The sequence below is a fragment of the Myotis brandtii genome, unplaced genomic scaffold (genome assembly GCF_000412655.1).
Source record: "Myotis brandtii unplaced genomic scaffold, ASM41265v1 scaffold59, whole genome shotgun sequence".
NCBI lineage: Eukaryota > Metazoa > Chordata > Mammalia > Chiroptera > Vespertilionidae > Myotis > Myotis brandtii.
Genome location: NW_005370223.1, coordinates 4,007,328 through 4,035,182, shown reverse-complemented (window position 1 = coordinate 4,035,182; position 27,855 = coordinate 4,007,328). Strand labels below are relative to the sequence as shown.

General features: G+C 34.5%; 1 protein-coding gene across 9 annotated transcripts in view; it reads right to left on the bottom strand.

Annotated features, from left to right (window-relative positions):
- Positions 1–27,855, bottom strand: part of VPS13B (vacuolar protein sorting 13 homolog B (yeast)) — a 631,834-nt gene that overhangs the window by 286,363 nt on the left and 317,616 nt on the right. For 7 of the 9 annotated variants that reach the window (XR_001364589.1, XM_005879267.2, XM_005879266.2 and 4 more), the window contains one exon: positions 24,129–24,240. Coding sequence is in view for 8 of the 9 variants with exons in the window: in XM_005879267.2 (XP_005879329.1) it covers positions 24,129–24,240 (112 nt within the window). In the remaining variant the exon portion in view is untranslated. Of the gene's footprint in view, positions 1–12,332; positions 12,387–19,185; positions 19,336–24,128; positions 24,241–27,855 lie in introns of those variants that run through there. The other 2 variants (XM_014550210.1, XM_014550209.1) reach the window with 2 other exon arrangements.

Here is a 27,855-nt window from a genome sequence, read left to right as displayed (position 1 = left end):
CAGGATAGCATGCTGGAGAAGAGCACAGGCTACATGTGCTCTTACTGTTGAGGTGCGCAAGTCTAACACTGCCACCTACCTCTGGGTGCTTTTGGGCAAATTGAAGTGTCAGTGCTTCACTTCATTTGTCTGAAAGTGAAGACATTGAGGGGAGTCAAATGCGTTAATGCACGCAAAGCAATATCTGACACAGAGTAAATGATTACTACATATTAGAAGTTATTATCACAATCTTGCTCATTCTTGAAATTTTATTCCATGAGCTTGTGTGGCTCCACTCCCTCCACTGTCCTTTAGTCCCCTTTACTAGATTCTTTTCTATGGTTTGCCTGTCAATATTTGTGATCTGCAGGACTCTATCTTCAGTTTTATTTTATGCTTCATATGCATTCGGTAGCATATCTGATTCACAAGGGACATTATATGTACTTATCATATCTGCAATGAAGGAGCTAGGCTTCCTAGGATCCCCTTACATTTCTGGTCCAGTGCATTCTATAATGAATGGCAAACATCTGCAAGACAGGTGGCTATCATTAGGGTCCCGTGGTCAAGGAAAGTACAGTATAGTAATACTGCATTAAGAGCATAATTTTAATGTCGCAGTTACATCTAAATTCTAGTCTACCATACAAGCTATGTATCAATGGAAAAGTCAACTAATTCAGTGACTATCAGTTTCCATCGTAGGGGATAATGCTGCCTAGCTATATAGGCTTTCTTTGGGAGCAAATGTGGTAACTTTAATTAATATGATATTAATATCAATTAATATCAATAAAAACAACACCTGCTTACTGTTATTACTATAGGGCAGTGATCGGCAAACTCATTAGTCAAAAAGCCAAATATCAACAGTACAACGATTGAAATTTCTTTTGAGAGCCAAATTTTTTAAACTTAAACTATATAGGTAGGTACATTGTTATTAACTTAATTAGGGTACTCCTAAGGCTTAGGAAGAGCCACACTCAAGGGGCCAAAGAGCCGCATGTGGCTCGCGAGCTGCAGTTTGCCGACCACTACTATAAGGGATGAGAAAGAAGCTGACTGGTCACACTTACTCTGTATTATAAAATACAAAAGTATACCAAGGATACAGAGATTTCAGTTTAAACAAATGGGCCCTACAATAATTTCTTGAGTTGAAGAAAATAATTTCTCATTATTTCTAGTCTGATAAATTAATAATGAAACATTTATTATGTATTTAACAGTCTCAAAAGAAAGAAGGGGTTTATAAAAGTAAAGGAGGAAAAGCGAAGTTATCCAATTATTAAATTACTAGTGACCTAGCGCGTGAAATCATGCAAGACCCAGACCTGCGGGAAATCGTGCGAGACCTGGGACCCCGAGTCCCGCCGGCGCCTTGGGACCCAGAGTCAAGTCCCCACCTACCCGTGTGCACCTCGCACCTCGCCGCGCACACAGCCTCCTGGTGACCGGTCTTTGGTTGTTTCGACCACTGGGTTTGTATTATATAGAATTTCTAAGAATTTATACTTTCTAAAAACTAAAATTAATTTTAATTAATAAAACTTTATAATAAACAAGCAACTTTACATTAACAAATGATTACATAGGGCAATTTTAAAACTCATTTTTTTTCTAGTTATATAAATATAATTAGGTATACAAATCTACATGATATGAGTAAAAGTAAATACTACATAACAACAGTATTTACTATTTCTTTTCTTTTCTATGGCTAAATTATAGGCAATGCCAATAGAATACAAAATATTTGTATCTTTCTGCTTCAAGATTCTCAAAATATTCTCATTAGTTAAGCAAATAAGAAACTAGATTTTCACAGTCTATCTTCAGGAAACATGAGCTTCGAATTTTTTTCCTTCAGTATATAGTTACAGATTTGAGCTGATAAGTCCTCATTTGCTAACTAATGTAATAAATGGGGCATATTGGCAAGATAATTAAAAATATATATAGAGTACACAATGTATGGTCAATGTGAAAGTATGCCACGCTACATCTAACAATTCTCAACTCATTAGAAATAGGTTCAAAAGAAATGCAATAACTAAACATGCACTGCATTGAAAAATTTGTTGATATGACCAACGAACCTATGTTCGATCTCAGAGAAATTACTAAGAGACATACTAGAATACAGAGAAATAAAATGCTATTTCAATTTTGTAAAAAATTTAGTTATGATGTTGATCTTCAAAAAAATGATTATTCATTTATCAGAAAAATTTTGAGAATTTAGAATAGAATATTAGGAGTTGTATAAATTACAAATAAATTAAACCAAGCCAAACCCATTTCCTTGTTTGGTTGTATTACCATAACAAATGAGAAGACAGCATCAATATTATGGAACTTGATGCTGTAAGATGTGTAAATGACTAAGTTAAGATACATTTTTTAATAGAAATATGAACTTGACGAAAACATAGTAAAGTGGACTTAGAGCTGGTTTAATACCAGATACAGATAACATCTATTTGGAATTAGGTCTCTAATAATATGCCAGAGGATTGGGCTCAATTAAATGGTTTTTATTATTAATTTCAATGAGTTCATATAAATCAGTTTTTTCAAAGTTTCAGATGATAAAGTTGGAAAGCACAGCTAATTTGGTCTATGAGAGAATCAGGATTCTATGCTATCCTAAAATATTATAGCAGAGAGTAAAAAACTAATAAGATGAAATTTAACCGGAAGAAATGCAAAATTCCATATGTAGGTTCAAATAGCCAACTCTGCACATACTGGAATGTGAAAGAGATAGATTGACAACACCTCACAAAACAATAACAACAAAAGAAAGTCTAGGAAAGTTAGGTTGGATTATGAGAAAGAAAAATATGTGGAGAGCATTATCAAGTGTCATTCTAGCCTTTTAATTTTTAAAAAGCATAACAGACAACACATGATATAGTTTCATAGGATTCGGCAATCTCTTCCTTATTATACTAATATAATAGTACAAATCTTAAATACCATTCTTTCACTAATATTCAAACATTAAATTTTAGAATGAGCTCCTTTTATATGCATAGTTTTAATTCAAATAATAATATCTAATATTTCATTGACAAGAGGGGATTTTTTTGGAATCTATCTATATAAAACCCTAATATGCAAATTGACCAAACAGGGAATGACTGGAGGAACAACTGGTCACTATGACATGCACTGACCACCAGGGGGCAGATGCTCAACACAGGAGCTGTCCCCAGCCCGCAGGTCCTGACCGGCGGCAGCGGCAGGGATTGGGGCCGGCGAGCAGGCAGCACCAGGCCAGCCAAAGCAGGTGTAAGCAAGGGCCCCCCTGATCGCCCCGCCAGTCACCCCGCAAATTGGCCCTGATCGCCGGCCAGGCCTAGGGACCCTACCCGTGAACGAATTTCATGCACCAGGCCTCTAGTGTTATAATAAAATCCTCAAAGATTTCTAAAACATTCAAGTACTTAAAAGATAATGTCTTATGTATATTAGAGCCCAGAAAGGTTTTAGCAGTGCAGTTTACTGCAATTCCCACAGAAGTGGCTTTGAAACCCTAACTATAAATGTAGTAAAACACTTGCTCAAATTCAATATATTACCTTGTTCTGACTCATCTATGGAGATTCTCTTTGGTTACCCCAAAAGACTTCACTATGAGAAGATCTCAATTACCTTACAGCTATAATCAAGATGTGAAATTAATTACATGGAAATGAATCAGGACACTATGATTCTAAACAGCAATACTGCAACAAGAAAATTCTGAGGATATTCTTGTCAATAATAAATGTATATATTGTTAAAGCATTTGCTGTTTTCCAAGGTTTGGCAGTAGAATTTTCTTCTTTTGAAAACTTTTCCTTATAGAAACTTAATCTCATGAGAGGAGGTTCTAAAAGATCTCCATTGAACACTATCCAGATTTACAGAAAAAGTTTAAAATATTATATATTACTATAGATAAGAATTCCAAATACAATATTATTTATACATTCAGTAATTAATGAAGCTTAAAGTCAATCATTACCTATTTCACTAGGAAGTGAACACTATAAACTATAAGAATATAAAAAGATTTCCTCTATCTTATTTTCTAAAATATGGGGATATTTGTCTTTTGGGGGGGGGGGCATTAATATCTTAACATGGTGAGAAATATAAAAATATAGAGATAATAAATGTGATATGTTTATTGTTAACTAGAGGCCCAGTGCACGGGATTTGTGAACTGGTGGGGGGCGTGGCCTGTGGGGATCGGCCCACTGTGGGAATGCTGCTCATCCTGGTCAGCTGAGCGGCTGCAGTGGGAGCAGCCGCTCATCCCAGTCAGCTGAGTGGCTGTGGACCTGCCCTCTGAGCAGCTGCTCCTGCTGTGGGAGCGCCACTCATCCAGGTCAGCCAAGCGTCACTCCCACTGTGGGAGTGCACTGACCACCAGGGGGCAGCTCCTGCATTGAGCGTCTGCCCCCTGGTAGTCAGTGTGTGTCATAGTGACTGGTCGACTGGTAATTCTGGTCATTCCATCATTAGGTCACTGGGCTTTTATTATATAGGACTAGAGGCCCGGTGCACAAAATCCGTGCACGGGGGTGGGTCCCTCAGCCCAGCCTACACCCTCTCCAATCTGGGACCCCTCAAGGGATGTCTGACTTCCTGTTTAACTAAAGGGGCAGTCGGACATCCCTCTCACAATCCAGGATTGCTGGCTCCCAACCGCTCACCTGCCTACCTGCCTGATTGCTCCTAGCCACTTCTGCCTGCCAGCCTGTTCACCCCCTAACCACTCCCGTGCCAGCCTGATCGATGCCTAACTGCCCTCTCCTGCCAGCCCGGTTGCCCCTAACTATCCTGCCTTGGTATCTTGGTCACCTCTAACTGCCCTCCCCTGCAGGCCTGGGTCCCCCCGCAACTGCCCTCCCCTGCAGGCCTGGGTTCCCCCCAACTGTCCTCCCCTGCTGGCCTGATCACCCACAACTGCCCTCCCCTGCTGGCCATCTTGTGGTGGCCATATTTGACCACATGGGGGCGGCCATCTTGTGTGTTGGTGTGATGGTCAATTTGCAGATTACCTCTTTATTATATAGGATAGTATATAAAGAGATGATTAAATATCATGCCATAATTAGTGTTGATTTTAATTTAATTTAGCAAAATATAAAGTATTTGACCAAAATATTTAAGTCATACTTCTTATTCCACTAATAAATGTTGTGTAAGCTTTAATTGATACCAAAGAACAAACTGTTTCATAATCTTAAAATCAAGTAAATAATATTAATATGCAGTATGATTTCTAAATATATTTATTACCCCTGGATATTTTCTCAGCTATAATTAGAACAGAAAAGGTAAAGAGATAATTAAGGCAACATATATACACTCTAACCATGTGCATATGTAATTTATATCCATGTAATTAATCACATCTTGATTACAGATGTTAGGTTACGGAGATTTTCTCAGAGAAAAGTAACCAGAGGGAATCTCCACTGAAGAGTTAGAACTAGGTGAAACGTTGAACTGTAGCAAATATGCCAGGTAGATGGAAAGAAGGGGTTGATGAAGAGAGGCAGGTACATTTAGAGAGCTGAGCAGGCCTCTCTCAGTATTTGGCAGTTTTTATAAACAGAATAATGACTACAAAAATATTTAACTTTTAGTAGTGCTTTATAACATTACATTTTAAGAAAATAACCTTGTAACAAAAGAAAATGTTGAGCAACAGCAAAGACCAACATATAAGACATGGAAATACAGTTATTCAAAATAGGGACTCAAGATCAAGGTAAAAAGTCATAGAACAATATAAAAATGAAAAAGTTTTTATATCTCTCTAAGAGAATACTAAAAGAACAAAATAGGTCCAGAGACACAGAAGCATTCAACAGACAGATGATTCTGAGGAAAGGGGGTAGAGGAGTGGGAAGAGATTAACCAAAGAACTTGTATGCATATATGCATAACCCATGGACACAGACAACAGTAGTACTGTGAAGGCTTGGGGAGGGGAGTCAGAGTGGGATGGAGGGGGTCAAAAATAAAGATAAATTTTTGAAAAAGAAATGGATTTTTTCCTTTCCATTGAATTTACTGGGGTGACACTGGTTGACAAAATTATAGTCTCAGGTGCAGAATTCCACAACACATCATCTGTACACTGTATTGAGTGTTCACCACCCCCCGTAAAGTCTCATTCCATCACCATTTATCCCCCCTAGTCCCTCCTCCATCTCCCCCACTTCCCCTAGCAAACACCACACTGTGTCTGTCAATGAGTTTTCTCTTTTTCTCAATCCCTCCACCTTCCCCCACCCAACCTCCCCAACAGCTGTAACCAAATTAGAAAAAAATGAAATTTTACTTTACTTATGCAGTCACCAAATTAAAAAATTTAGTTTTGAAAAAGACATGGTAAAAAGTGGGGAAAGAGCTAGGAAATATTTACCAATAAAATTGAGACATGAAAGTGGTGGGAAGAAAGGGTATTTTTCACACCTTAGCATGTGTGTTGAGGCAAAAGCATTAAAAATAAAATTTATGAACTGAGAAATAATGAGGTCAAACAGCTGGTAAAGAGATGCTACAAAAATTACTCCCAACCTAGCTTGGTAGAAGTTTTACATTTCTCTTCTTTTTGTGAACACTATAAAGTATTTCTTAAAAATATAACTGCTTATAGAAATAAAGATGTGTTTTCTGCTTTAGGGCACCAAGAAGAAGAAACAAGATATATCTACACTAAGAGTGTCTGTTTCCAATAAAAGGAGACATCATTATACTTACTTCTAAGCATCTTTTCTATCACCAATTTCTCTAACAATTATCTATTACATTTATTCATTATATCAGTTTATATTATGTGTAAATACTCCCTTCCCCATTTATACTAGCAGCTATTCATATTTTGCATACATTAATAAAATCACACTTATATTAAATTATAGAATTCTCCTTCAACATTAACATGTTTTTGAATTATACATGTTGTATATCTATATCTTAACGTTACAAAATATGCAAAAGAATGTGAAGAAAACTACTGTGCTTTTTTTAAAAAAAGGCCAATTGAATAACTGTTTAGAAATTATTGGTGAAAGGTCTTAGTTATTAAAGTTTTTTTACTTTGTATACTATTATGCTTATAATATAATCATGATTATCTTGATTTTAAGATCATATTAAGATCATAAGCCATGACTTGAAAATGACTTCGTCTTAAAAATAATGAAATACTTTCTTACAAGATAAAACAAATGCAGATGCTGCATTAATATACTAAGGTTATATAAAAATTCAGTGAGGCCATATATTTCATTACCTTGAGAAAATTTTGTTTAAAAACCAACCAATTAATATACATTAAGTATAATTGCAAAGATGACTAAACTATGTTCCATGAACATAATTACTGTGAATATTTTTATCACCATTGTAGACCTATACCTAGCAAATAGCTGGTAAATGATAAGCATTCACAAATGTTTTTGAGGAAACAAATGGCTGATTTATTATGTAAGGAAGAAAGAGAGGTGGTTGTTTCAATATTATAGAAAAAGCCTGTTTGGCAGCTAGTACATGCTTATAGTCTTAGTCAAATCAATGTAGAATACTAAATCTGGGAGATTAAAAATGGCGGCGGAGTAAGTGGATGCTACACAGACAAGCTCCCAGGATCAAACTGGATTTACAACTAAAATTAAAACAAACAAACAAAAACATCCTTAACAATCAACTGAAGACTAGCTGGAGAAAACCCTGATAACCACGGACGGAAAGTGGAGACCACATAGAGACTGGTTTAACAGATCTGAAATAATGGGTGAAGCCAAACTAAGCTTGGGACAATGAAAATTTATTCACTGGACTTTTTTATGGGAACACATAAAAGATAAAGTTTACAGTACAAAACCAGCAACTGTTGATGAGACAAAGGTACACAAATACCAAACAAAATTATTCTTGATTATTCCATTACTTCATGTTATCTGCTGTGCCTGGACCAGAACAGTCAGTTTGAACACAAGCATTAACAAAATTGTTTTATTTTAAATTTTGAAAATGAAGTGTACGTTAATAAACACTGACTTGATAATAAAAAAAGAATACTGTATCTGGCACCACACTGAGAGACAAAGACAAATACTTAAATTATCCATATCCTATCTAATAAAAGAATAATATGCAAATTAACTGTCACTCCACGACAAAGATGGCGGCACCCATAGTGGCTGGGGCAGTATGCTGGTGGCGTCACCCCAGCAACGTGAGCCCAGCAGGCAAGCGCGGCCTGCAGGCAGCACCCATCCCCGTGGTGTGGAGCAGGCAGGCCCCACAGAGAGCAGAGAACCACAGGGAGCGGGCCCAAGCTGTCAGTAGGACATCCCCTGAAGGCTCCGGAATTTTGGAGAGGGTGCAGGTCCAGCTGAGGGAGCCCCCTGCCCCCCGGTGCACAAATTTCGTACACCGGGCCTCTAGTACTTATATAAGGAGAAATGAGGTTCCTCAAATGAACAAAATAACCACCAACACACACACACACACACACACACACACACACACACACACCCCAAAATGTTGAGCACATATTTCTTTAGAATCACCATTGTCGAGTGCTGAATGATTATTGGGTGAACTAATGATATTATACTAAAAATAAAGTTTATAAAAAGCAAATATAAAAGTGATAGAAAAGATCAATATGAAAGAATAAAGGACCTATTTTCATATATTTTACACTAAATAAAAAACTAAATATTTAAAATAATATATGAAAACTTAAAGATGTGGTGGATATAGAACTGCAAATTTTAAAAACTTTGTAAAACTGCAATTGCAGAATTCAAATTTGTCTAACAAATTTAGAACTTGGCCAGAAATCAAAGCAAGAAAAAACTTCTCATAGACCGATAATCCAAGGTAGCTTGGTGTGTAACCATCTAGGCTATTTTCCATTCACATGTAAACGTGAACATAAAATCGATCTTATAGTACATGCAGTTTTTAAAACCCATTTGTTCACCTAATAGCTCTACTATATTTCATGTTAATAAAACAGGCAAACATATTATCCTTGCAATGGTTGCTTAGAATTTCACTGCATGAATATACTACTATGATATCAGCCAACTGTCTACAGCTGAGCATTTAGATTGTTATCAAATCTTTGTCATTATAGTTAAACAGCAACTGTTGTTCATTTTTGTTTAAAAAAACAGCCTAGCCCTGACCAGTTTGGCTCAGTGGATAGAGTGTTGGCCTGTGGACTGAAGGGTCACAGGTTCGATTCCGGTTAAGGGCATGTACCTTGATTGCGGGTACATCCCCAGTGGGGGTTGTGCAGGAAGCAGCTGACATCGATGTTTCTAACTTTCTATCCCTCTCTCTTCCTCTCTGTAAAAAAATCAATAAAATATATTAAAAAAACAACAACAGCCTAAGCCTATAGCAATTTAGCACCTTCACTGCTTTTCAATGTGATCTTAGAATAGTAAAGACCATGAGGAATCATCAACTCTGTTTCTTTAAAGTTTGTAACATTGCTGGGAGCGATTTTGTCAATGCCTATAAGAGACCCCCTCAGCCCCCAGGAAAACCACATTATACAGCTAGTTTCCATCTTGAACTTTGTATGCCCACAGGAGGCTGTGGGAAGAAAATGTTGATTTAAAAACCAGGTATGCAAGGTAAAACAAGGAACTAAAGAGCATCTATCTATAGTACTGTTAGCATTGACAGTCTCTAATACTGAATCATCTCTTTCATGAGAATCACTGTCCCTACGAAGATTATCCAATTATGAAAAGTAAATACTTTAATGAAAATGAGAAGTGGTTATTAAAAAAAACCCCAGTATCCTTAATTATAATAATGCTGCTAGGTATAGTTAATGACCCTATACATTAAGGATGGTCTAACATCAATGTGCTGGACCACACCAGGGTCACAATTGGTAGCAGAACATTGATCAACATATAAAAGCCACTGAACACATGAAAGAAATTACAGTACATCACACATCAAACATTTTGGCCTGGTGCTTCCTTCCTCTAATCCTACTGGCAGGAAATGCCCGACATATCCTTTGAGGTGACCGGACACATTTAAAAATAGTCCCCTGTTAAAAAAAGCTCTAAGATACTGCAATTTCCTCCAAGGAGGAGAGCAGCTAGCTGGGCACCGCTGCACTGCTTCTACCTGCGGCGCGGAGACGGGCTCCACTGATGAGGTACTGGAACTGCATGATGATGTTTCTTCTTCAAAGGGTGAAAAAGGGGTAGAAAGTAAACCTGGAAACTATGTTTTCACATTGTGGGTGATATAGTATTGGGAAAATTCACCCATAATGTTATAAATTGAACTATTTTGTTATAAATATATGTAAAAACAGTTAAATATTGTATGAGGAAACATGTTTTCACCTACATCACCTTCTAAGTTAGCTTTTCACCAGAATATACTTATAGCACTAAGAATAAACTTTTCAATAATCTTTTTTTTTAATATTCTCAAACTTAACCTCGAAAATATACAAATGATTCAGGTTACTATTTAAAATGAAGGCAGCTAAATTTCTGAGGATGAACATTTTCAATTAAATAATTAAATGAAGTTGGAAAAATAGTGAGTGATTCAGATTGAAAGATAACTTTCCCAGGGAGGGTTATCGGTTGTGATATAAACTAGGATAGAAAAAGAAATCAAAACATACTTGATTTTAGTGTTTTATTCCACAATATGAATATGTTTACAGCATACTTTGCAACTCTTTACCAGAATAGCAGGATATTAAGTCATTACTTTACTGTGTATTTCCTTTACATCTATTCCCAACACCAATTTGAACAAATGACATCGCACTTCTATAACTATGTATGTTTTTTTTTTCTAGTTTGTGGATAATTCTTAAAGTTTAGTGGTACTATACCTCAGTTTTAACAGGTGTTCTTTAAAATCACCTGGAAATACTGAGGTTGTGTTTCACTAAACACAAGCTTCGTAATTTCTATTCAGAACTTAAATGACTGGGAATGTATTCAAATGCCTAAGACCTGCTGTCCACAGTGTGTTTGATAAGCTGACATGGGACAGGAATTCTTTTCACTGTTGTGTCAGTTTATCAAACCCATACCTGGACGACCTTCAGTTCAGTTAGAGGACACTGGAGTCCTGGAATACAAAGCATTACTTCCCTTTCGAGAGAAGCTATGTATTCTATGACATACGAATGCCACAAGTACATGACAATGTGCACTAAATAACTGTAATAGCAAATAAAATTCATAGAAATTGGTTTAAAGCCCACATTATAATCAGTTATTAATATGTATCCTAGGAATTTAACTAATGAATGCAAATATTAATAAAAAATTTTAATCTTTATATTCAGTTTTTATTTTTCACTTATATTCATTAGTGATTTACATGGAAAATATCATAGTGGATGAATATACTATTTGATATTAAGGTATAACAACTGAATTTAAAAATTACACTTTAATTCTGATCAAAATCATTTGTATTTTGAATTGTAAGATTTGACATTGGCTCAGAAACCAAGTCAAATAAACTTATATATAATGAATTATGGTGAGAAAAAGTTTCACAACTTAAAAATTCATTTTTATGATTAGCTGTGTCAAAATTAATCTATGTTTATAGAGCTCAGAACACCGGTTAACTTTGTAGTGCAGTTACCCTACACTGTGTAACTGTGGGACTCGAAAGAAAGATTTCTGGGATGGTTGGTGGTGGTAACATGGCTATATCCTCATGTAAAAGTTCATCGAGCTGTTCACAAATGATTACTACACTTTCCTGTATATAAGTTAAAACTCATTAAAATATAGATATGAAAAGTAAAAATCAGAAAAAAATTAGCTATGTGCTTATTTTGTTATCTATTTTTGCAATCACATTTGTATTATTAATGTGCGATGATTTTCAGGTATCTAGTTTTTGGTCAAAGCTTAACGTTAGTAAGGATGAGCAAGGAGGTGTTTTAGACTAAGGAAACACCTGTCTTCATAGAAAATGCATGGTCTGCAAACAGAGGCTAAATGCTTCTAGTGCATAAAACAGATAAAATTGTACTGTTTATTTTAGGACAGTGACTCAGAGGACACCAAATAAAGTAAGAAACAAAGTATGTATATTTAATAATTATTATTTAATTTGGTACTTTAGAAAATAATAATTTACTTGTTCTTATGAAAATTATAAGAATTTTTGAAAGGTAGCATCTTATTAGTGGTTAGCAAGAGCTCTTACACAATGTGTAGAGTTAATTTATTATTAAATGAGTAGAGGTATTTATAATTAATTAATACATATTAAATGAATGACAGATGCTTACTTGCCAACTTGCTTTCTAATTAGCTTCTATATTTGTGGAGAGGATAAGAAGAACTTGACTGAAAACAGACACAGGGTGAAATGGGTCTTCCACAGATTGCTATTACAAAGCCAACACTACAGCTCACATTTACAAGTTTCCTAAAGTCAAAGCTGGTCAAAGATCAATCTATCTATCTATCTATCTATCTATCTATCTATCTATCATCCATCCATCCATCTTTCTATCATCTCAACTGTTTATTCCTTTTAAGATAATGAGTAGGGTACATTATAGGAATAACTACAGGAATAAACATGCAGGGTACTCTTTAGTTACAATACTCAATCCTGTTATTAGTGACAAAAATGTAATTTTTCCTTTACATCAGACACTTAAAGAGTAAAACAATGTAAAAGCTCTGTTTTCTATGCAGGTGCTTCTGGTGAACACTCATCATATTCCAGAAACCCTGGAGATGTATCTTAAAGTATATAATATGCTTTATCTCACTTATCTTTAAGCCCGGTGGTGTTTGGATAATAATTTCACATGATAATGCTGGTGCTTCAATCAATATACAAAATCAGGAATGCATAAGATACTATCTATCCAGTGTATTTTATATAACCAGGATGTATGTGAAAGAATGTAAGATTTTCAAAGTTAATAATAAAAAGCTGTTATGATGTGGAATCCAAACATTCTCTATTATTCTTTAGTTTCTTTCCAACATGGATTTCTAGAGGAAAGTATCAAAAATATCAATAAAAAGGGTTAAATACATTTAAGATAACATTCCAAAATTTATGACAGTAGAAGTTACAGTCATTTTCAACACTGTTATTGAGGTAGCTTTTGGCAGCAAATAGAAGCACATTCATGGAAACCTACATCCTGCTACAGGAAGCCACAAAAGACGCAGTTACTTTGGTGAGGGCCAAATATAAATCCAAAGCCTTCACACTAGATCAGCTGAAGAACATGACAGGGACTAAAAGTCTGCCAATAGTATTTCCAAACAAAGCTTTTAGGCAAGTTACTCTAAATACCTACTATCCCAATCTCTCTGATTTGCTAAAAGGGAGTTATTTGAAACCAAGACTAAGCATTATAGGATTAGGAACCTAACGTCACTAGATCTAAAATATACGTTGCCAAAAACCAACACAATGCTTGTTTGAGAACATATATATAGAAAGAAAATCAGGAAGAAATTAAAGGTTGGAAGGGGAGGGCACAGTATTATGGAGATATTTAGAATTTAATTTTTACAGTGTATCTGGGAGCCAATGTTAAACTCATCTATGAAAGAACATTAATCTCATCTATGAATTTCTATTGATCATATGCTTCAATTAACAATTGTGTGAGCCTATGTATATTGTTTAAATATACATGTAAAATGAGATGCAAAATTTAAGTTAATTCAGATAAAAGTTAAGAAACTTTGTAATAAAATTACTACAAAAGAAAAACAGTCTTCTAAGAGTAAAAATAAATCAGCTCCCCTAACTTTTATAACCCTTTAAAGGTAAAATTCCATGAATTAAACTGCCACAGCAAGGTATACCTGTCAAAAAACTTATTTTTTTAAAATGTCTTTAAATATTTAGTAAAATTACTATGAATTTTTCATATAATGCTTATAAACAATATTTAAGAGAATAAAATTCTCTATGGAAACTGAAACCCAATACTAGATTCAAATATATTAAGTACTGAATGCACTAAAAAGGATTAGCAAATGTCTGCAAAAAAGAAATGGATGAAAAATTCAACAACAGACAAAGTTTATAAGGAGCTATGGGATAAATTAGTCACAGATAAAATCCCAGAAGGGACATCAGAAGACCCACAAATATTTATGGCATGAACCAAAAGCTTTATGCAGAAGTTCACAAATATCCAATTAACAAAAGCATATAGTTCTCTCAAGTAAAAGATGAAAGTTAAGAAACTTTGTAATTAAAAATACTACAAAAGAAAAACATTCTGTTTTAAATATTTTAAAATTCTTTTAACAAGTAAAATATTTTGGGAAAAAGTATGAAGTAAGTTTTATTGTTGAAATCACTAGTTTATTTTTTAAAACTTTTAGAGTAGGTATTAAAAGATTCTGTGGATATTTAAATAATATAACAGATATAGAGAGTCAACATATAATCTTAAATGGCTTCTTAATTTATAAATCTAACTGTAAGCCTTATTTTCAAATATGTAGCTTAAACACAATATTTTTCAACTGCACGTGATTAAGGGAAAAAAGCCTAAGTTATAAGAAACATTCTTCATGACATACTTATTCAACTTTGATATAATTTTGGTGTATGAAAAATACATGTGAACAAATAGTACATAGTGGTTTTAATAAAATCAATATTTTCTTCAACACAATTTTGAGAAAAATGATATATAAGAATATTCTGGGATAAAAAAAAGTTTACATTTATTTCCTCTTCATAACTGAGATAAAACTATAGTAATAATTAAGTTATATTAATGTAAAAACAGAAAGATTTGTAAATATTTGTTTCATGATTTAAAATATCTCATGAAATAAAAAATACTGAGTTTATTAATCAGACAATCTATGTTAATATGTATATCTGGTCATGACTCACTTCAGAGTTCATAATAGATGTGAGAAAAAGTTTGATGACAAGAAGAAGAAAAAAAAATTTGATGACAATCAAAGTCATCAGCTAGGTAGTAGTAATTTTCTGTAGATCAAATGCAGTAGCAAGTTTAATGTAATTGAAAATTCTTTTAAAATAGACTCTATGTTCAATATCATCAAGGGCCAGAGAACTCAAACACTGGGGTTATAAGAGTTTTCACTATAAATTTTATCTCTAATATCCATAATATTAAGTCTAACCAGACTGGAATGTTTTAGGGAACCTAAGGAAAATGCAAAATTGGTACCTAGTAGTTTTTTCAACTTATTCACTCTTAAGAATGTTGCCCAAAAACACACATATCACAACAACGATAAAATTTAATAGCATATAAATGTGAAACTTCAAAACAGTTTCAAACTTAATGTCATATACTAGTTAACTATACATTAGTTAAATTAAAGCCAGTCTGTCGTACTAGAAACTGCATGACTGGCATCAAGTAGTAGCAAGTAGTGGTAAAGAGCATGGGCAATGGGATCTGACCCAGGAGAAATTATTTAATGTCTAAGTCTCCATTTTTTGTCTCTAAAATACAGATAATCATAATATCTGACTTTCATGCTTATTGTGAAGCATTGCATTAAAAGCATCAAGTAGAATCCCTGACACAAAGGAAGCTCTGAATAGATCTTAGATATCACTGCTGCTACTACTAGTATGCTACTCATATTACAATTGTAGAATAGAAGGCCAAAGAAAGGAAATATTACTTCTAGGTAAAATGATCATGAAAAGTTTCAAAAAGAGAGGACATAAGTGAGATATTACAAGACAGGAGTGATTCTTAAGAATTATTTAAATTAATGATGTTGAACACCAAAGAAAAAGGTTTTTAAAGGATCCAAAACCTAACCCAATATACAGTTTTTATAACCAAAACTATTTGAAAGGCTGAGCTGGAAGAAAGCTGTATTTCAAGAAAGTTGAAACTGCATGCATAAACTAGGGCCACAGAAAAGAACATACTAAGCACTATTGAGTAAACAAAATGTTTAATAGGAGTAAGTACCTTACATAAAAAAGCAATTAGTAGTAAGAGTTGAAGTATAGGTTTAGGTCAGATAATGCATGTAAGGCTAAAAGAGATTTTGTCATGTTAAAAATTAAGCACTATGACAGACATTGAATTGAGAGCTGCTATCATCAAGTGATGTTTTAAAATGGTACATTAAAACTAAAACACCTACAATATTTTAATTCACACAGTAGTGCTGAATTGTGAATCACTTAGTCTTTGTAGTTTGCATGCTAACAAAGAACATTTTAGCTACAAAAATTTCAATTTCCTATTGGTACTGATAAATTTGTTCTTTGCTGACCACTCCAGTAGCTATTTCACTGAAAGACACAAAGTTTTCCTTTAATAAGTTCTCAGATACAATAATGTGAATGTGTGATTTTATTTTTTTAATCTGTATTGTTCAAAATATCACATATGTCCCCTTTTATCCCCACTCACCCCTTCTAGTGCCCCCTCCCCACCATCCCAGGCCTTTACCACACTATTGTCTGTGCCCATGGATTATATAAATATGCATATAAGCTCTTTGGGTGATCTCTTCCCGCCCATGCATTCCCTCTGAGATTCATTGCTCTGTTATAAATCCAGTACTAGATTCAAATCTATTAAGTACTGAATGCACTAAACAGGATTAGTGAATGTCTGCCTTTATAACTGTCTGCTTCTCATTTGAGACAAAAATCTTAATTTTATCACTTAGGCATAAGGGTTGTCAAAGATAAAAGAAAAACTATCAGGCCAGACTATGCTTCAGGACCACGCACAAGTCAGGGAAAGGGTGGAACACATCACAGAATAGGAGAATCCCAGATCCTGTTGTGCAGGATAGCAGAAGTCAACCAGGAAGGTCAGCAGGCAAGGAGAGGCAGTGCAAGAGGGTACAAGGTTAAGGGAGGGGCTCAGGAGGATAGAGAGCTGAGCATAAACACTTAATAAATGTTATGTAAGTTCTTGTTTTCTAGTGGTTCAGTTGCTTTTTAGGGTAATAAAGTACAAGTCCATGCAAGTTGCAAGTTAATAGAAGTCTTGTTATTTTATATTTTCTGAATTATAGATTCCGAAAGTTAACAACTGCTATCAACTGAAAATTCTGAAGCTAAGGACTGCACTGAGGGCAGTCAGGGAGTAGGAGAGCCTGGCACTCATTTTTTGAGCCTTTCACAATATTTGCACATGGAGCATTAAAAATGACTGGCATTTATTAAATATATATATATTTTAAATCCTCTCTTTACAAAAGGTTTGGAACCACTGATCTAATCTGCTCCACAAGGTGTGGTCCTTGAAGCAGCACATCAGAACCACAAAGTATCAGGGTCACATCCCACACTCAGGTTGGGTGTGTGGAAATGTGGCATTTCAGGCCTCATCCCAGACCTCCCAAGACAAAACCTGCAGTTTAAAAAGGTCCACAGGTGCCCTAACCGGTTTGGCTCAGTGGATAGAGCATCGGCCTGCGGACTCAAGGGTCCCAGGTTCGATTCCGGTCAAGGGCATGTACCTTGGTTGCGGGCACATCCCCAGTAGGAGGTGTGCAGGAGGCAGCTGATCGATGTTTCTCTCTCATCGATGTTTCTAACTCTCTATCCCTCTCCCCTCCTCTCTGTAAAAAATCAATAAAATATATTTTTAAAAAATAAATAAAATAAAAAGATCCACAGGTGATTTGTATGCACATTAAAAATTTAAGAAGCACTGGTTTAATTCAACATATATCACAACTTTCTATGCGGCCTTCTTGATTGGCCTCTGCAACATTAGTGATGGGGCGCTCACTACCTTCTGAAATAGTCAACATTTAAAAAAATAAACTCCTGACCTCCATCAACCCCAAAGCATATCCTACCACAGTTTTCCTTCCCTCAGTTAACCCATCCCATCCTTCCAGTTGCTTAGGCCATGCAACTGAATTATCCTTATCTTTGTCTCAAATCCCATGTGCAACCCATCTGCAATTTTTCCTAGTCTTTACCTCTAGAACAGCTCCAGAATCTGACCACTTCTCACCCCCTCCGCAGCACTGCCCTGGGCCAAGCCACCATATCATCTCTTGCCATGATTATCACAAGTAACAACACCTTGCCTTCCCTGCTTGCAGTCATTTTTCACATGTTGGCCTGAATTATCCGAGATATAAATGAAGTCACTTCTCTGATCAACCCCTCTGAGGGCTTCTCAACCGATAAAACAAAGGCAACCCCTCAATAATAAAGCACTTCATATCACATATTCAGTCACATAGGAATAATCCTTAACATGACTCCTTTGGAGCACAGAATCACACTTCCATGTGTTTCACTGAGCAGTCACTCCCTGTGTTTTGAAATGAATAGTTCCCTCTTTTCTAAGGTGTACCATTAGTCCTTACTGGCGATCCCTTCATTTCTGCAGGTAGATATTTGGTCAACAAAAGCATTACTTCAAAAATTCAGTTTACCCCACAACTACATCTCACTCAAAACAACAGCCCACCCCTCAGAATGGCCTGTAAGCTCTTCCATGGCTGCCTCACAGCCCACTAGTTCCCGGGCACATGACTGCTTTGCTGCTACCGGCTCCTTCAGCACACTCCTGCCCAGGATCCTGTGCCTTCTTAGTGAGGCGTCCTCTCTGATTAGGCCTATTGTCCACCTCTAACTGCCACTTTCCATCTCCTCCCTGCTGTGTTGCCTCCCTAATACTTATGAGATTCTAATATACCAGAATACCTATTTATTAATTTGTAATGGTCTCGCCCCCTCATTAAAAGCACACTTCATGAGAGCAGGGATTTTTCTTTGTCTTGTTCACTAATGTACACCCAATACCTAAAACAGCGCCTCATGCACAGTAGGCTCCCAATGAGCATCTGTTAAATAATGACTAATAAACAAATAGCCCCGTTTATTATTAGACTATTACAATTTGAAAGATCTTCATTCTATTGAGCTCTAACTAGTGTTGTTATAATATCCACTAATTTAACAATCCTAGTTCTATTCTGAGCTTCAGAAGGAATGAAGTTACTCCCTATGACACGATAGGCCAAATATCTGAAGAATGGTTCCATGTTCCCTAGAAGTTTTCTCATTTTCAAATTTAAGGTCTTCAGTATGCCAGGCTTACTTCAGAGGTAATATGTCTCTTTTGTACTGGCTGAATTTGCAGCTTTCAACTCAATTCACCTTTGACTTCAAACTTCTCAAGGGTGAGACCTATCCTGTGTTTCTTGCAGGCCTCTCTTAACAGTGTTGCACTGCTCGATAGAAACATAATGCAAACCACAAATGTGGGCCTCCTAAATAAACAAACATTTGCCAGTAGTCACAATGAGAGAAAGGTTTCTAAAAAAAAAAAAAGGTGGAACATAGTTGTAATAATATATTTAACTCAATATATCTAAAATATTGCCATCACAATGTATAACCAATATAAAGATTTTAAATGACATATTTTACTTTGTTTTCTTATTAATCCATCAAAATCTTGTATATATTTTATACTTCCAAACCTTCTCAATTTGGACTAGCCACATTTGAAAAGCAGAATAGCCACATGGAGTTGGTGGCTACTGTATTGAACAATGTGTCTCTACCATGGCTTTGTCTTCTTAGGAAAGTGAAACTTTGAGAAACTCATATTCTTCTTGCTAGGGTCCTCTCTCCACCCAACATTCAGATAAAGCACTGTGGAGGGCTGACTGTGTTTGGTTTCCCTCTAGATTCCAATATGTCACTCTAGACCTCATGACGGAGAAATGTCATTTGCCTTCTTCTTTCCACAACAAAGTCCCTCAGCTTATAGCCAGACAAGGCAAAAAATTCCAGACTTAAAAAAGAGCACCCAGTCTTCACTAAAAAAAAAAAAAAAAAGGCATTTCTCTCTCTGGAATTTAATTTCTCTAGACCTTTTTGTAACATCAATTTTGATATGTATGTTTTTTAATCAGCTGTACTGAAATATCATTGATACCCCGTAAAATTTACCTTTTCGAGATGAATAATTCAGTGTTTCTGGCATACTCTCATTGTACTCACTATACATCATTTATTGATAAGCACTCAGTTTACATCACTACTACCTAATTCCACAAGTTTCATCACCCCCAAAAGAAATCCTATACCTATTAGCAGTCATTCCTCTCTCCCCTCCTAGCAATCACTATTCTACTTTCTGTCTCTATGGATTTGTCTATTGCGGACCATTCGCATAAATGGAACCATATAATATGTGGCTTTTTGTGTCTGGCTTCTTTCAGTTTGCATGTTTCCAAGGTTGATCCATGTTATAACATATAATCCATTCCTTTTTATGTCAGAATATTATTCTAATGTATGAATATACCACATTTTGTTTAGCCCTTCGTCAGTTGATTAACCTTTGGGTAGTTTCTACTTTTGGTTATTATTAATAGTGCTGCTTTATAAACATTGCTGTGCATGCTTTTATGTAGACATATGTTTTCAATTCTCTTGGGTACATACCTAGGAGTAGAATTGCTGCATCATATGGTAACTCTATGTTTAAACTTGTGAAGAATTGCCAAACAGTTTTCCACAGCAGCTGCACCGTTTTACCTTCTCACTAGAAATGTCTGAGGGTTCCAATTTCTCCACATCTGTTATCTTTTTTATTATAGGCACTCTACTGGGTATAATTTTGACTTGCATTTCCCTACTGACTAATTGGGTTGAACATCTTCACACACGCTTATTGGCCATGTTTCTATCTTCTTTGGATATATATCTATTCAAATTCTTTGCCCATTTTAAAAATTGGGTCACTCTTCTATTATTGAGTTGAACAGTTCTTATATTCTGATTACATGTTTCTTATTAGATACATGATTTGTAAATATTTTCTCACATTCTGTGCATTGTCACTTTCTTAATAGAGTCGTTTGCAGCATGAAAGTTTATAATTTTGATGAAGTACAATTTATCTATTTTTCCTATTTTCTCCTGTGCTTTTGGTGTCATTTTTAAGAAACCATAATTTAACCCAAGGTAAAAAAGATTTACTCCTATGTTTTATTTTATAAGTTTCAGAATTGTAGCTTTCATATTAGAGCTTTGATCCACTTTTAGTTCATTTTTGTGTATGGTATCATCTATGCAATAGTCTGTGCACCATTTATTGAAAAGACTATTATTTTTTTAAGACTATTCTTTATCAATGAATTATCTTGCCTCCTTTATCAAAAACCAATTGATTATAAATGTGATGGTTAATTGGATTATTGATTCTATTCATTGTCCTATGTGTCTATCCTCATGCCAGTTTTCCAATATCTTAATTACTTTTGTTTTGTCATAAGTTTTGAAATCAGGAAGTATGAGTCCTCCAACTTTGTTCTTCTTTTTCAAGATTGTTTTTGCTATTCTGGGTCCCCTGAATTTCCATATGAATAATTTCCATCTGAATTCTAGGATCAGCTTGTCAATTTCTGCAAAGAAGGTAGGCTGGAATTTTTATTAACATTGTGATGAGTCTGTACATGATTTAGAAGACACCTACCAACACTGTCTTCTCAACTATGTCTTCTCAAATAGTAGAAATAATCCTTAACACACAAACACAAACACACACACACACACACACACACACACACACACACACACACACTTAAGACATTTTTTAGTTTCCTGGAACAATCTTTTGTAGTTTTCAGAGTATAATTTTCACAATACTTTTGGTAAATTTATTCATAGGTATTTCTTTTTTATGCTATCATAAATAAAACTATTTCATTAATTTCACTTTTAGATTGTTCATAGCTCATTGTTATTCTGAACTTACTTTTTACACTTGATTTATCCTTCAACTTTGTTGAACTTGTTTATTTGCCCAATAGTTTTTCAGTGAATTCTTTAAAATTTTCTATATGTAAAATCACATCTCTGCAAAAAGACATAGTTTCTTATCTTCCTTACAATCTGGGTGCCTTTTATTTCATTTCTTGCCTAAATGCCATGGCTGGAACCTCCAGTATAATGCTAAATAGAAGTGGGGAGAGCAGATATCCCTGTCTTGTTCCTGATCTTAAGGGGAAGGTATCCAGTCTTTCACCATCAACTATGTTAGCTGAGGGTTTTGACAGATGACATTAACAGGTTGAGGAAGTTAGAAAAACCAAGACAGAAAGAAAAAACACCAAGAACAGATTAAAAGAAAGAGGAAGTAAAATCATAGGGAAAAGGAGCAAGAGAGTAAAATAACTAAATTTAATAAGTAGGGGAAGGGACTAAATAATAGAAAAATGAATTCAAAAAGCATTCTGAAAGAAATTATAAGAAATAGATTCTGAAATACTCTGTCATTAGTTAAGTATATGCCTTTGATAAATATGTAAAAATTCTCTATTTCTTGGTTTTGTCAATTACAAAAAAAGAAAGTAAAAAAATTTATTTTATAAACATTAAATACCTAGTATGTACTTTTATGTACATTTTTATGTCTTTTGTGTGAGACACTGAAGTTCTAAAGAGATAATACATTTTTTGACAATTTATTTTTTTGGCCTTATATTTCTATATTCTATAAAACATATCCAGCAAAATAGCAAAACAGGAAAGGCAATGAAAAAGAGAAAGAAGGGAAAAAGTAAAGAAAAGGAAGAAAAACACAGAAAGTGAAAAGGTAAAGAATGAAGAAAGATACAGAAAGGTAAGGAAAAACGGTATGAAGAAAGTACAGAGACTGAGAAAGAGTCCAAGACGGACAAAGGAATATGAAAGCCACATCGCACAGAGGAAGGCTGAGGGCAGCGAGAAGAGAGCAGAGGAGGAAAGGAAGTATCTCCGGAGTTCACTTTATTGATGGTGAAAGGGTCTTTTAATGGGAAACATATTTCACCAAAAGTAAAGTAGGGCTTGTTTTGAGAACCACTTACTTCCAAAGTGAAAAGAAAAGATAAATACACCTGAAAGAATTTCTAAATGTTAGAAAATCCAATTATTCTCATCCAGAAAGGATTCTACTTAATCATTTTCCTAGATACAGAGGGACTCTAAAAATATGAGCTGTGATGTTGGCTCCATCAATATTTGACTAGAGACAACTATTCTTTTGTGTCTTCTGTTTCCTAATCTATAAAATAAGTTTGAATTAGATAATTCCTAAAGCCTCTTTTAGTTCTGACATCATAAGGTTTTACATAAGCTAGAAAAATAAAAACTTATTTAAGGAATGAATACTGTAAGCTAACAAAAAAATTAATGCAAGAAAAAATGATATGCCATTCGAAGGAAAAAATATCAACTCTAATAACAGACAAATTTGAGGAAATAAAATCCCCCACTTAAAGTGGCTATCACCCTGTAGGGTAGGTGGTAAATGCATTACAAACATGAGAATCTTTTCCTAGCAGTAACGTTTAGGAGAATAGTAGGAATTTATTTTTTAAAAGAGTGAGGCAGACATCTGAAAAACAGACCAGCAGGAAGACTAAGACACTTGTTCATCTGCATTTCTGTGACTTGTCTTGCTTGGTTTATTTGCAACTGCACTTTTATGTCTGGCAGCAGTGCCAACCTCAGTCCAAATGATATATTATTTTTATCATGTTGATTACATATGTTCACCAGTTTAGTTGTCCATATATGCTTGGTGTGGTTTGCAAATACTCGGCGACAAAATCCAGAGCATAGCATTTTCACAGAAAGTGTTTACTGTGAAATTTCTCTTTAGAACTTCATTTTTACAGCTTTGATCCATATGACATCCACAGTCCTACATTTCAAATAATTGCTTATAGTTAAATTAAAAAATGCTTCTTCAATATTATACAATATGACTACAATAGGGTTTGTTCTTGAGGAGACCTCATTTTCTTATATGATCAGAAACTTGGTCAAATTTAAAGTCTGCTTGAATTTTCCAAACTGCGCTTCTTCAATTTTATAGTGACTTGGTACTTACATTCTGTTATTCATCAACACTTCACAGAAATACTTGATTTGTCTGAATGAATTTAAAAACCCACAACTGAAGAAAATCAGAAAAACCTGGTTTTAAATATCAAAAGATCCCAAATGAAAAGTATTTCTACAGGCCACACCAAGCAAGTTTTATTGATCAGTGTACTTCTTCGCAGGATGAAAATGCTGCAAGACTGAACATAAGAAAATAAACTTACTGGTAAATGTCTTTCCTGAGGACAGATCTGCCGAGGGGATTGTCAGCCTGGGGAGCCATAGCAACAGAGCCAATCTTCAAAACCATGGTGTCTTCTTTTGCTGCCTGATTAACTGTAACAAAAGAAGTAGATTTATGGGGCAAACAATGGATCTGCGCATAAGGACAAATCTTTTTATTTTTTGGTGAAAACAATTTGTTTGTTTTTAATGACAAACTTGGAAAGAGCCTTCATGGGTGCTGCATGAATGGAATGCATTCTCTTAGAAAAGCAACAGAGCGTGTTTGAAGTTGAAACACTGTGACAGATGTGGCCCTACCCATGTATCTCTAACAGGGAGGAATCTCTGAGTAAAGGTGTAGAAACATTAAAATAAGGCCAACAAATGAGGACAGAAAAAATTATGTTTAAAAGCATTTGACGTTTCTTGACTATTTCTTTTATATCCCATTAAGTAGTTTTCTGTTATACACAATAATGACAGAAAAAAACAAATCCACCCCAACATTAAGACATATGATATTAAACATATACAAGCAGTACTGAAACAGAGTGTTTACCTAAATTTCATAATCTTATACTAAATCTGCATCTTACTACTCCCAAGTGATGTTCAGCCCTGGGCTTTTTAACACTGTGTTATTGTCTACAAACATATTAAAAGATACCACACAGTAACAAATGCTCGAAGCATTTAAATTTACATGATTAATAGTATCTACACAGACACACAGGTATACCAAAAAATCAGCTGTAAAATGTCAGAAAATCCCAAAAAAATACAATGGCTGCAATGCTGAAGAAAGAAATCAACCATTTCAACTTATTATTCTAGATACTTTAAAATTTTTAAATTTCTACTGTGAAACTGCATGACAAATAGCATTTCCACACCTGTGTAAAAGTTCTACCTCCTAGTGGAAACTAAAGCAAAGGTAAGAAAATCTCAGAAAACTATAAGAGGTGAAAAGATAAATCAATTCTGATGCTCTCCTTCTAAACAATATTTTACCATATGTTTTCATCCTATAAAGTTCAAAGATTTTTCTAAATATCACCAGCTAATTCAATGTCTTCTCTTAGGACTATCTGGAATGGATCACAGTTCTTGATCCTATTAATGTATATTAATTTTTACTACCTCTTCTCAACAGATTATTCAACCATAGTAGTTGTTTAAAAATTGTTTTAAAATGTTTAAAAATTGTTAACAATATACAACTTCCTGGGTTTTGAAGAAAACATATACTAAAACTCATAATTTCTCTCAAGAAATTATCATCTGCCACAAATGCAACAGAAAAGGACTGGCTGCAAGACCTCAGGAATATTCTGAACAGAACATGCCAGCAAAGGCATACAATCCATATTTCCCAAACTGTGTTGCCCAAAGAATGCAAAAGCCAAGAGATTATTTCCAGCTGCTTCAGCAGTACACTCAGTATGGTCTGACTTAGATTAGTCTAAAAAAGAAAATCAGAATTAAAAAAATCAGAAAAAATAAGAAGAAAAATATTCAGTGATGGAAAAGGAAACAGATTAAGGTGTACATAAAGGGAGTGGCAACATGGAAGTGGGGGAAGAACAGCAAAATGGGGAATAAGAGATGAGCTATCATAATAAATATTAGCATGTGTATACCACAATAAAGACAGTACTTTTAAATGTCCACGGAGGAAAGATCAAACAGAAAACTACTTCTCATGCAGCTGCACTATTTTCAAATGACTAGAGGTCTGTCTTGATTATAGGTCCTTATATTCTGGACATTGTTTACATTTTATAAATCTTGCATTTTACGCCAAACTTATCAAATAGTTCCATGTGGGTAAAACCTCTGATTAAGCAGCAGGCATCAATTAAATCAATAAATAGTAAGCCTGGAGAATAGACCAGGCCACAAAAGTGCAATTAGTGTACTTGCTAACTGTTCTCCAGGCTACAGATACTGCCCACCATGTGAAGGTCTGAAGTGTACTAGAAACACTGCAGTAAATGAGGTACATATGGAAGGAAAATGACGTACTTGGTGTTACATACAAAGCCAGATCCAAGAACAGGACTCTGTTTCTGCTAGAGCCAAAAGTGTTCTCACTAGATTATACTGACTATGAGGTTATAAAAAAAAGCACTTAATACAGATCATTCACAAACTAAACCAAACTATTCAATTTTATTATAGAAAGTAATTAGCTAATCAAAATGTAACTTTGAGATGTAAGAAAAAAATAACAAAAATATGTTTTTATACTAGAAAGTGCCCTGAGTCATTTCTTCAGTTACTTTATAGTTGGAAAAAACAAGCTTCCCTTTTTAAGTTTACTTCACCTGCATTTAATAGTTGGACCACATGAGGAAATGTTCCCTCTAGAAGCATTTTCAACATAAAAATGAATGCCTTCCTTTATTGCTTTAACTGTATTTCAAAAATTGAGCCTCATGAGGAACTACTCACTCTAGAAGACATACTAGATCCAAAAAACAGTCCTCTCTTCTGAAATAAATAGCTTAAAGCTGGAAGCCAAACACCTGTAGATTCAGAATCTTGATAATAACTGCACACAAAGCAAACAATATTCCAGTTGAAACCCAGACTTTCAATATTATTACTTTAAATGAAAGTTTAGAATGTTAAATATATTTCTTATAATTATTAACTGAATTTTACCCACGAACTTTAAAAACTTTTATATTCAGCGGAATATGAAATGTAAGTCTAAAAGATGTTATCTGTTCTTGGGGTAAGAAAGTGTGTATTAAAAATGAAAAGGCTGTGAACAACTCTAAAATTATGAGCTTGTATATGTAAATAACCAAAAGCTTAAGTAAAGAGTGGACTTCTCATGCAATTGTCAGGTAACAGTAAGATTGTTGATTATAACTAAGTTTTCTTAAATCCAAGATGAAAAAAACGTAGTTTGGAGACCAACTTTCCTTTAAGATTCTCAACATAAACTCAGTATAATAAAACATCTTAAGTCTCAAGAGTATTTGAACTTGCCACTGTGCAATGTTATACTACTATAAAGCCATAACTGTTGTGTCAATCCTACTCAAAGTTACCAACAAAAGCTTTTATCAGTTTTTGCCATATTTGCAGTTGAAGACTGCAAAGGTTCAATAAATGTGTAACCTAATGACTTCTAGGTATATTAATGAGAAATGCAGTTGTATTTACTTTATCAATCAAAACTTGCTTAGAGATATATTTTTAATATAGTTTCTGCTGAGAAGTATGCTATAGTACCATTTAGCTATGCTGTTAAGACATAATTTACACATATACTTTCAGTTTAATTAGTGTGATGAAAATATTATTCAAGAAAACTTTTTAAAACCTTTCTGGAGTAAAATAAATACTATGCACTTGACTTTTAAGTCTTATTGGAGTCATTTAAGTAATCACATTTATTTCTAATGAAAATACTACTTCAATCATGTTTTCCTTACTTAGTCACATTCTTTTACATTTAACATTCCATATAAAATAAACATTTAAAAATTTACACTTTAAAATGGTTTAAATGGTAAATTTTGTTATATGCATTTTACTGTAATGAAAAATTTTTCATGAGTGAACTGTGATAATTTGAATTAACAGTAGCAATGATAAAAAATTAAGTGTCAGAAATTGAACATAATGTAATATGCCAAAAGCTTTGAATTTTGGGTATGCATGTTTATATTTGTACTAGAGGCCTGGTGCACAAAAATTTGTGCACTCGGG